This window comes from Eucyclogobius newberryi, unplaced genomic scaffold (genome assembly GCF_026437365.1).
Source record: "Eucyclogobius newberryi isolate DKJ021-1_F unplaced genomic scaffold, fEucNew1.0.hap1 SCAF_5, whole genome shotgun sequence".
In the NCBI taxonomy this organism is placed as follows: domain Eukaryota; kingdom Metazoa; phylum Chordata; class Actinopteri; order Gobiiformes; family Gobiidae; genus Eucyclogobius; species Eucyclogobius newberryi.
The window spans coordinates 35,821,001-35,832,937 of record NW_027316167.1 but is presented as its reverse complement, the minus strand read 5'-3'; the positions used below and the strand labels follow the sequence as shown (position 1 = coordinate 35,832,937).

General features: G+C 43.7%; 1 protein-coding gene across 1 annotated transcript; it reads right to left on the bottom strand.

The window, feature by feature from the left end:
* Positions 1 to 270: 270 nt before the first annotated feature.
* ctsd (cathepsin D) lies at positions 271 to 9,118 on the bottom strand. Its single transcript, XM_072465314.1, has 9 exons — positions 8,900 to 9,118; positions 6,975 to 7,128; positions 4,011 to 4,134; positions 3,768 to 3,886; positions 3,490 to 3,689; positions 2,745 to 2,867; positions 1,958 to 2,102; positions 1,540 to 1,638; positions 271 to 474 (listed from the first exon to the last, which is right to left on the bottom strand). Exons 1-9 carry the CDS (start codon positions 8,965 to 8,967, stop codon positions 313 to 315), a joined length of 1,194 nt encoding a protein of 397 aa, XP_072321415.1. The 5' UTR covers positions 8,968 to 9,118; the 3' UTR covers positions 271 to 312.
* Positions 9,119 to 11,937: the final 2,819 nt, after the last annotated feature.

Below are 11,937 nucleotides of genomic sequence, written 5' to 3'. Positions count from 1 at the left end.
ATGATAAATATCTTCCTCTGGCTTTTGGCTCTGGTGGGTTTATGCCTATTATTAATTCATTGTTTTTACTGTGTCAATTATTATTTTGCTTTGTAAAGTGTGAAAAGTGGATTGGTGCATTTAACATTCAGAATCTGACGAAACAAACCATCTGCCATAAAATATTTGAGGTAAAACTCTTTTGTCTCTGAACATTAAGCGTTAAATTGTATTGTAGTTTTGTGATCAACAAACGCAGCCTCATTTCGCAGACTCCATGCGCCGCGCCCTCAGCTCCGGTAAAGTCCATATACGGTCGTGTGGTTGTCGTGTTTATTTGGCCGGAGCGAAGCCGACGCGGTTCTGCTCGCGGTCGAACACGGTGTAGAACTGTCCGATGAACACGTCGCCCAGGATCCAGAGCGGGCCGGCCGGAGGGGGGATGTCCAGGGCCATGAAGCCGCTCAGGCAGATGCTTTTACCAGCCTGGGACTCCTGTGAGGGAGAGAGTGGCAGAGTAGTTAGCACTCCAACACGCAGCGGCAGGGTCTGTGGTTCAGGACAAGACGAGGACTTTCACTTTAAAGGACGAATATTATACAGAATGTGTGTTGTCCTCAGTCTTTAAACCTGCTCCAGAGTAAAAGAAAAACGGTTTTAAAGAAAAAAAACCTCTGAACTGGGCTTCATCTACGGGCAGCAGAGAGAATTACATATTTGAAAGAAGAAAAGAAAAAAACAGAGGCCAACGAACAGGCAAATGTAGCTGAGCAGTTGTCCTGAAGAGTCTGGAGATGATTTCTAGAGTTAAAACACAGACGATTCTCAGAGCCACGTCACAGGTAGAATATGACACACATCGAGAAGATTAAGAAAAGAGTGTTTTTGAGGCTCGATGGGAGAGGACTTCCTAACCATGAGACTCCAGCTGAGTTTGTGATGAGGAACAATGTAAGAACAGATTTAAAAGAGAAGAAGTCAAGTTTGAATAGTTTGAATGTGGCCTTTTGGGAAAGACAAAAATAATAAGGATTTAACTGTTCGTTTATGGTCAGTCATGTGAATAATTACATTTTTTTGGGAGATTCTGTAGGATTGTGTAAAAGCCTTTTGTATTGGAGAAAATTCACAAAATTCTATAATTGTATGTATTAAAGTGCAGCGCTCCACGTTCACCGTTACTGCCGCAACAGTGTTTACAGTGGGCTGACTCAGAGGGAATTCTGGGAAATGGCCTGAGAAACAGTGACAGACTGGGCTTTGTTCAGGACTTCATGACAAATGTTTTTTTCTTGAAAAACTTTGAGATCAGACGGGTGAAAACACAGTTACAGCTTTTTTTTTTTTAATCAGACTGAATGACCTAGTTTATAATGACGTAAATGGATTACACATTAGATTAACCCTAATGATGAACTACACAGGTTTTAGTTTAGTAGTAGCAAAATAAATGATGTCTTCTTTCAAATCCAGTCTCTTCAGAGTACAAATGCCTTCTGTCTAGACTGCCCTTTAGTGGCCATCACTGTGCACTACATATGGTCACTGACGGTCACTTGCCTTGAGGATGTACTGCTCTCCGGTCAGAGTGTACGACTGGCCCCCGATGTTGAAGGTGATGGAGGGAAGAGTGGGCACTTTGTCACAGCTCACCATGTACTGCAAAAACAGGACAAACGGGAAGATCATCAGAAAATGCAGCATCCCCTTAGAGTTAGAAGAACATTATGGAGGAAAAAGATTCAGTTAAAACTGAAATTTGGCCCCAAGTCACTGGGAAAGGCTCCAGTTACCCACGACCCCTTACATGATTTAAAATTATTTTTTTTTCTTCGATTCTGTTTCTCACAGTGGAAATGCACCTACGGTTAACATTTCAGACCCTCCATAGTTTCTTAGTGGGAGAACTTGCAGGGTGTCTTAATACTTACTTTCCTCACTGTATGTTCAAGATGTGAATCAAGCGCAGTTCGCTCACCTCTCCCTGGATGAGGGGCAGGGCTCCGATGGCCTTGTGCAGAGCCTTGACTTCAGCAGCAGGTCCAGTGATCAGAGAAGTGCCCGTGTCCACGATGGCCTCACAGCCGCCTTTGCACAGACCTAACTGAGCTCCAACTTTCAGCCTGAAAACACAAACTTGTATCAAATGTATTGCTTTGGGATGGAAAACCTCTGGAGAACCAGGAGTAGGACTCTAGTGCAACCCGTCACAGGAGCTGTGTTCATTGCCAGCAGAAGTCAGACCTGTTCCCAAGGACTCTTCAGGGCTGCTCTTTGTCACTGGTTCTGTTCATTGGACAGAATTTCTAGGCGCAGTCAGGGGTCAGCCGGGGTCCAGGATCTCATCTCTGCTGTTTGCAGACGATGGAGAAAGCGGTCTTGCCCCCTCCAGGTGGGTGGGGAGGAGAGGATTTCAAGCATCTCAAGTCTTGTTCACGAGTGAGGGAAAGATGGAACGTGAGAGAGACAAGTGGCTCGGGCGTCTGTCCCAGAGCCTCCTGGACGCCTCTCTGGTCAGATGTTCATGTCCCACTGTGAATAACTATGTCCGTGAAGAACTATGTATCTCTTTATTTAACCAGGTAAAAAGTCTTGCATATCCAAGACGTAACATCGCAGACTAATATTGGTGCTTTTGGCTGAAACCGATATTACTCAATGACGTGAATATCAGCCGATGCAGATACTGGCCGATATATCGGTGCATCTATAGTTATTATATGAGCCAGAGAAAGTGAGAAGACGGAGTAGAACGTGCGGCTCACCCGTCCATGTGGATCTGCCAGTAAGCCTGTCTGGTGATGTTCACATAGTGGAAGTCTCCAGTGAAGTATTTGGGGTCAGTTCCTCCGAGCAGCAGCTCTCCTCCGGGCTGTGTGTCCGGGTTTCTGTGGGAAAACCATCTGTGATCAAACCAACAACCTCCAGAGAACGGCTAAAACATCTCAACTGAGCCACTGCCGTTTGTTGAGTTTTCTTTTTAGACGAAGACAAAGCTATAAGTATTATTTTTGTCTTATAAGAACGAAGAACACAAGTTGACATGTTCAAGACCAATAAAGGCCAGGCTGAAGCTTTGCCCTTCACCACAGAACAAACAAGATTTTTATATCTTTTTTAACCTTGTTCTAACATTCTCCCTCATCAAAAACATTATCTTTGTTTTATATGAGTTCAGTTTACGAGCTACTCATCTCTGCTAGTTCTCTGAGCCTCACAAAAACACAAAAGATAGAGATCTGGAGGTCTCCATAAATCATCACAGACTCGTTCTGAGCATTTCTGACTCAAATCATTTTTGAGTCAGAAATGCCAGTCTGTGTCATTGGGGGCATGTCGGGGCAAGCTAGCTTTTGTTTATTTCCTCATAGTAATTCCCTCTGCTGTCAGTAGATGGAGTGCTAACACACATCTTGATGATGGAAAGCCTGACTGAGAGAAAGTTCTGTGTTTTTCAAACATTATTTTAAGTGCTAAAACAGGAGTTTAAAGTGAGGAAACGGTCTGGACCTGTTGAGGTAAAAGGAGAAGACGTTCTGCTCCAGTTTCTTCTGGCTCATCATGTTGTCGAACACTGGAGCGACTCCGTCCACAGAGATCCGAGGATAAGCCATGCCCAGGATCCCGTCGAACTTTGCTGCGATGAACGCGATGCCCGGCTGTTTTATGGCTTCTCCGAACAGCTGATTCTCCACTGCCAGGCCCCCGATCTGAGAGCAGGAGAGAAGTCACACACTGTGTCCCTCAAATACATGTCCGATATGTAAACGTAGAGCTGGAGCACTCACGGAGCACGTGTCCTGGCTCAGATACCCAGACAAACTGCCTGAGCCGTACTGTATGGCAAAGGCTGTGCCGTTCTTTACATAAGTGCTCGACTTGGCCCCGTTGTACTTGTGATGGAGCACTGCACACAGGAAAACACAAGTATCATTATCTGCAATATCTGAAAATAACTGGCAGTGTGTATATGTATTTTATATAAAATATATATAATTTATTTCATGGTGTCTGAGCTTCATGTCACCCACAGCAGGCGATGTCCAGCAGAGAGCAGTGCACTGAAGGCACCCACAGGTTTGAGGAGCCAGTGTCAAAGACCACAGTGAAGAGCTGAGGAGGAGTTCCCAGAGAGATCTCGCCGTAGTACTGAGCCTGGAACACACAACACAACACACAACTAGAACCAGGAACCAATCATCATCTCACATCCCATTTCAGAGTTTTACTGTGTATAGTTTAATCACGTTTTTAATCTTTAAAATTATTGCCGTTTGTGCAATAAAAAAGAAAAAAAAGAATCATATTCGCAGTGTTGTTGGTGTCTTTATGTGAGTGGTTTCTAATCTGATCCACATCACTTCCTCTTGCTGCACCACAAGCAGAAGTTTCCAACTGAACGTTCAGCCACAAACAAAACAACAGTGATCCAGTACATCGCCCCCTGCTGCCTGAACGCGGTGCAGCTCTGATCTTTCCCGTCAAGACGCCGAGTCGGTGAAATCTCTGTAACAGTAAAACCAGTTTAAGTCTGGATTAGTCGCGCGCCTGATCCGTTCTGGCGCTTTCACTGTGACACGGCGCCGGTTTTAAATCAGAACAAGGTCAAATCTACAGAACAAAAGAGAACAGAAACTAAGAAGTAAAAAGAAAACAGGACTGACTTATTAGCATTTTAGTTTTTGCTAACGCGGCAAAAATCATGGAAAATGTGTGATTATTCGCCGAGTCATCGTTTGATATTTCTTTATTTATGGGGATTCAGAACAATTTCACATGGGAAAAACGAAACACTACCACAGATTTAGTGCATGGATTCATTAAATTACTAAATAATTTAGTAGAAAGACTTAATGCACTTTTAACTTAACCCAAATGTAAAAGGTGTCACTTATTTAAAGTTTAAACACGAGTGGTAACCAGAGATTACATGACTCAGAGCTGACTGTGATCCGACCATCTGTGACACAAACTCTACTGGAAACTCCCGACTGAGAAGAGACGACGCAGCAAAAAACTCAACAGCAGAAAATAGGACAACAGACAACTTAAGACGACCTGGACAACAAGAACCATCTTTCATTTTTACAGTTTAAACTTCAGACTGAGAAGAAGATAAATCAGATTTCCTGTAAGACGGTGTAAGGCCTCGCTTACACGGCAACAGTGGAAAATGCACCAGTCACATCTGATCTGATCTGCAGTTACATGGAAACGATGAGGTGTGAAGACAAACCATTTCTGTCTCACATCTTTTTTAACTCTTTTAGACTGAACACGTGCTTTTCTGTGGCTTTGCTGCTGACCTCTAAAGTATCCAATCACAGCGACACGCAGAGTGAACGTCCCCTCGATGACCACTGAGCACAGAGTGAACGCCCCCTCGATGACCACCGAGCACAGAGTGAACGCCCCCTCAATGACCACTGAGCGCAGAGAGAACGCCCCCTCGATGACCACCGAGCACAGAGTGAACGCCCCCTCGATGACCACCGAGCACAGAGTGAACGTCCCCTCGATGACCACTGAGCGCAGAGTGAACGCCCCCTCGATGACCACTGAGCGCAGAGAAAACGCCCCCTCGATGACCACTGAGCACAGAGTGAACGCCCCCTCGATGACCACTGAGCACAGAGTGAACGCCCCCTCGATGACCACCGAGCACAGAGTGAACGCCCCCTCGATGACCACCGAGCACAGAGTGAACGCCCCCTCGATGACCACCGAGCGCAGAGTGAACGCCCCCTCGATGACCACTGAGCGCAGAGTGAACGCCCCCTCGATGACCACTGAGCGCAGAGAGAACGCCCCCTCGATGACCACTGAGCACAGAGTGAACGCCCCCTCGATGACCACCGAGCACAGAGTGAACGCCCCCTCGATGACCACCGAGCACAGAGTGAACGCCCCCTCGATGACCACCGAGCACAGAGTGAACGCCCCCTCGATGACCACCGAGCGCAGAGAGAACGCCCCCTCGATGACCACTGAGCACAGAGTGAACGCCCCCTCGATGACCACTGAGCACAGAGTGAACGCCCCCTCGATGACCACCGAGCACAGAGTGAACGCCCCCTCGATGACCACCGAGCGCAGAGTGAACGCCCCCTCGATGACCACCGAGCGCAGAGTGAACGCCCCCTCGATGACCACCGAGCGCAGAGTGAACGCCCCCTCGATGACCACTGAGCGCAGAGAGAACGCCCCCTCGATGACCACTGAGCACAGAGTGAACGCCCCCTCGATGACCACCGAGCACAGAGTGAACGCCCCCTCGATGACCACTGAGCACAGAGTGAACGCCCCCTCGATGACCACTGAGCACAGAGTGAACGCCCCCTCGATGACCACTGAGCGCAGAGAGAACGCCCCCTCGATGACCACTGAGCGCAGAGTGAACGCCCCCTCGATGACCACTGAGCGCAGAGAGAACGCCCCCTCGATGACCACCGAGCACAGAGTGAACGTCCCCTCGATGACCACTGAGCGCAGAGTGAACACCCCCTCGATGACCACTGAGCGCAGAGTGAACGCCCCCTCGATGACCACTGAGCGCAGAGTGAACGCCCCCTCGATGACCACGGAGCACAGAGTGAACGCCCCTTCGATGACCACTGAGCGCAGAGTGAACGCCGACTCCATGACCACTGAGCGCAGAGTGAACGCCGACTCCATGACCACTGAGCGCAGAGTGAACGCCGACTCCATGACCACTGAGCACAGAGTGAACGCCGACTCCATGACCACTGAGCACAGAGTGAACGCCGACTCCATGACCACTGAGCGCAGAGTGAACGCCGACTCCATGACCACTGAGCGCAGAGTGAACGCCGACTCCATGACCACTGAGCGCTTGTTGTGCTAAAGTGGTCAATCCAATATCAAATATTGCGAATTATGTACAGCCCGGTAGTAGCAGTAGCAGTAGCAGTAGCAGCAGCAGCAGCAGCAGCAGCAGCAGCAGCAGCAGCAGCAGCAGCAGCAGCAGCACTCACGTCCAGGAAGTTGGTGAGCGTCTCTGGCGTGGGGGCGTTCGGAGGAAAGCCCAGGTTGTATTTGAGATTGCGACTGTCGCCCAGAATCTGGTCCACGGCTTTTCCAGAGTCTGTGATGGAGCGTCGGATCGAGCGGAACTTCTTCAGAGGAATCCTGAACAAAACATGCGTTACGTTTCTATTTAGATTCACATTCAGCGCCCTCAGCAGGTAGGAAAGTGTATAACTCCTCAGTTTATACCGAGGTTCACAGCTTTTTCTATTGATACATGTATTACCAAGAAGTCTGTCACGATGTATCAGTGAATCGACATTTTGAGAGCTCTGTATTGACCTCGTGACCAAACTTATCTGTGACATCTGAATAGTCAGCAGTCAGCACACATTTTTGCTTCTAAAAAGTCATTTGTAGTACAACCTAATCACAGTTGTTGATCGGAACATGGCAGTCTAAATAAAAGTGTTCCAAGTGTTTTCTTTAGAGTTTAGGCCGAGGTGGACACGTTTTTACAGCAATGATCTTTGAGTGAAGCTATTATCAGCTAAAAGATCCGAGGAGAGCGCTAATGCTGCCGCGAAATGTCATCCAAACTCTTTGAACCGAGACAAGAAATGTTGAGTCTCAAGTCCGTCCAACAAAGTCTTTAAGAGACATTTTGCTTCAAACATCAACAGACCAGGCATAAACGGTCGAATTTAAGTAATCGAGGGCAGTGTGAACATAAAATTCAAATGCATTTTGCACAATTGTTTATTTTAACTTAATTCAACCAGGAAAGTCCCAATTAGGTGTAGAGATCTCGTTTACAAGGGAGTCGTGGCAATGGCTGCAATTTTTTAAGTGCCATAATTTCCTCCACAAACAACTAGATATATAACGTTTTAGTTTTATGATTATTGTGGGGAAAAAACATCAGGACTTAACGATTATTCATAATTATTGAGACTGTGACCAAACAACAGTGAAATCTTTAGTTTTCTTTCATTCTCATGGTCTGGACATGTGACTGTTCAAGTTTAGGACCAGCTTAACCAAAATGAACTTTCTGAAAGACAATTGAAGATAAATGTGACAGCCAGATCAAATAAAGTACTGCAAACCTTTGTAGCAACATAAAATAATAAAACTGATGGTCAAAACATTATGAACTCAATTTTAAAGCAGGTTTTAAGTATCCTTACCATCACTGTCTGATATTTTCATGAGAAATATTAAAATAACTGCATCTGATCATTAAATTAGAGATAATAAAACACAACAAACTGTTCAACAAATAAATAAATCAGTCCATTATGATTATATTTGGAGTTTTGGTTTACGTGAGGGAACAAAATATGACAAATGCAGTTTTATTTCAGAGTCAAATCCCATAATAAGCGCTCGTACTGTTACGCCACAAGCTTCGTTCGCTTCCGTAACCTTCGGCGTGCGGAAGTCGTTCTTTTACGCACAAAAAACGCATCATTTGAGCCGCAAATAAACAAATGCCCAAAACACGAACCCAAGTTTACAGGCCTCAAAAGAGATTTATGCAGAAGTCACATGACGTGCCGTGCGCAATGGAACAAAAGCCAAACGACAAACAAACCAAACACGGTTACGCAGCACAAATAACACGCACGAATATACGTTACGATAAGTAAATGCACAAAACGCACCCATTTGACCTTTTATTAAACTGAAATATTACACATGTAGAAAATAAACTATAGATTATTTCCGGTGTTTTTGTTGTTCTTTAACGCTAAAATGCTAAAACTGTTTATGGTGATGCACTTTACGCACGAATCATAACCGAATAAATAATAAAAATAATAAACCCCGTGCATTGGATTAATAGTATCACAGTTTGATGTCACGTTTCGTTACGCGTGGAGCGTGTTTGTTTGTGCTCGGCTTAAGTTTGTCATGTTTCGTTTCTTACCGAACCAAAGCGTCTGCGCAGACAAATAATGCCGCCAAAGCACACACAAATCCCGTAGAGAGCCGCATGTTGCCCCGGTGAAGTCTTCCGTGGAGCTCCGCAGGTGAAAAGAACAAACTAAACAAGAATGAGGCTGCAGTTCAGAGGAAAGGCTTTTCTAAAATCAGCTGACAGCGGCCGTCACATGAGGAGACGCAGCTTCCGGCTGCGCGACCTCACTTCCGGTAGTTTTAAAAAAGGAAGCAGCAGCAGCAGCAGCAGCAGCAGCAGCAGCAGCAGCAGCAGCAGCGGGGGGGGGAAGGAAGTCAAGTATGGCACATGGATCTATGCTTTGGTTAACGCTCTCGCTCCACAGCAAGAAGGTGGGGGGGTGGGGTTTGCATGTTCTTCCTGTGTCTCCGGTTTCTCCGCCCACTAAAGATATGTACAAGCTCCTCCCCTTCTTAATAACATGTCCTGGGACGACAGGTGGAAATGAGCACGTGAGCTGCACCTGCTACAGTCTCTCCTGATGAGCTTAATGTATATTGTGCATACATATTGTGCGTACATCAATTTACATAAATCGAATAACATTTACATAATGGAACCTATTTTTTTAAATTATTTATATGTGTGAATTTTACTATATTAAATATAGTAAAATTCACACATATAAATAATAATTAAAAAAAAAAATGGAATACATTTTATTCCATTTTGTCCACATCTGATAAAAGGGAACTTTCAAGCTGCTTCATATATTGTACTTACAAATAAAGCTGTAACCCATTTATTTCCAGACAAATCAATCATTCTGGGGAGAATCATGGTCAGTTTGTTCTTCAAACCCACAAATGAATAAATAAATATTGTTTTAAATACTCATATATTTTGTGTCAATCAGCCAATCGCCCCGGATAGATTTCAAATGTGATTTCCTCTGAGCAGAGCTTGTTTTTACTTAGAATTAGAGTAAAATAAGACATCAGAAATCCAAAACTACAGTCTCAGCTTCACAAAGGTCCAGCTCCAAAAGGTTCACAGCTTCATTTTAATTGGGGCAAATTTTTTCAGGCATTTAAAAAAATAAGCCCTAAGCGTAAGGGCTTGAAAAACAATTTATTAAAAAATATATAATAAAATATTTTGCAACACATATGCAGACCATGACCTTTATTTTCTGAATAGGATTATAATCAAAAGTGGATGTTCAGTCATGGAAATCACATGTTTTTGTTGCAGAGTCAGACGGGACAGTTCTGATCATGACTCAGCTTCATCTGAGTCACATTTATTCAAAAGATGTTGAATTGTATGTATGAAGGTGTCTTAATACACGACAGAGACACACCTATTGACAGACATACACCACATACAAAACTCAGACAGCTTCTAGTCAGGCCAAAGGACAGACTAAAACCAGAACACAAATGTGACGTAACACGCTGGCAGGATTCACACTCACTGCAGTCAAATCCAGATGTCAAAAGAAATATTTATTGAAAATCCAAATGTACATCGTATGATACAATCCCTTTAGATTCAAACATGTTCAGTCCACCACAGTCCGAGTGAGTCCAGGCCAAGTCCACAGCAAACCCATGACTGACCCTGTGTTTATCCCTGCTGAGCCAAGGGTGGAAGAACTACTCCATTTTACTATGTGAATAAAAGTACAAATACAGGAGCAAAGTAAAAGTATCACGTAAGTAAAACTATTAAAATACCCCTTTAAAAATGTACTTTTGGAGTGAAAAAGCTCAAGTATATCAGACAGAATTTGCATCAGAATAAAGCATCAAATAATAGCGGACTTTTTAAGGAATTTCCCTAATTTTTGTTGAACAGAATAATTTTTTTTTAATGTTTCCAGTCATTTTTCATTTGTATCCTTTGGTTTGCACAAAGTTGGGATGTAAACACACACTTTGGACATTCTAAAAATAACAAATAATCATTTCAGGCTGTCACAAACTAAAAATAGAAAGTATTCCCCATACATTTATTAGAGTACACATACACAAATATTTCTTAAACCAAAGCATACAATTGTTGTTGTTACTACATTTGTAATGAAACTACAACTGTCTAAGCTTGAAGAAATTAAAATGACCCCTTTCTCGATGTGGACTTGGCCTTTGACGCGGGTAAAACATCTCAAACACAAATGAGAACGTGTGTGTTCTATCAGACTCCAATAAATAAATAAAGTGCTCGACGAACAGCGACAGCTCTCTACCTCAACAAAACAAAACATCACGTCAAAAAAAACAACAACACGGTAATGTCTCTACAACTTCGACTGCAAACGTCCTGGGAAACTGTACAAAAAAGCACAGAGTGAGGGATCATGGGTAGTGTAGTTTCTTCTGTGGTGCATTTGGTGGAGCTGAGCGGTAACTTCTGGATCATTTTTACCTTCTAAGTCTAGAATCAAAAGGCTAACCAGCGGTGGATTAACTCATAACCACAGTACAATAATATTGTATGTACAACTAAATTGCTGCAGCACGTTAATGACAGAAAAGATGAGCTGTAATTTATTGACATATTATTGCAATGTTTGACACAGTAATTTCAGTTATAATCGGCGTATCTGAAGTGTCCAATGAGAGCGCAGACTAATATGGTTAAACCGGAAACTCCACTGTAGATGTAACTAAAAGTCTTAATATACTACTCAAACAAAAGTCAAAACAAAAGCTTAACATTGGCAAAGCCAAGATTAAATCAACGCTAATTCAAGAATTTTATAATAAATTCTGCCTTTTTCTATTAAAAAACTAAACCGTTTAAAAAAACGTACGTTTCTGTCGGATGGAGGACCTTGGTCTTATTGAGATGTATTTACTTTGTTGTGATATTGATTATATAAATACGGCCATAAACAAACTGTATCTATTACTCTGTTTTTAATGTGTTAATATGTATGTTTATGGCCATGAGTTACCTACAGCTGATCAGCCCTTATCTAAAGTTTATGGGGACATTAATGTTATGTTCAGGGTGCAGACACACAAACCACATCAAAATGGGTACTACACTAGGACTAGAAC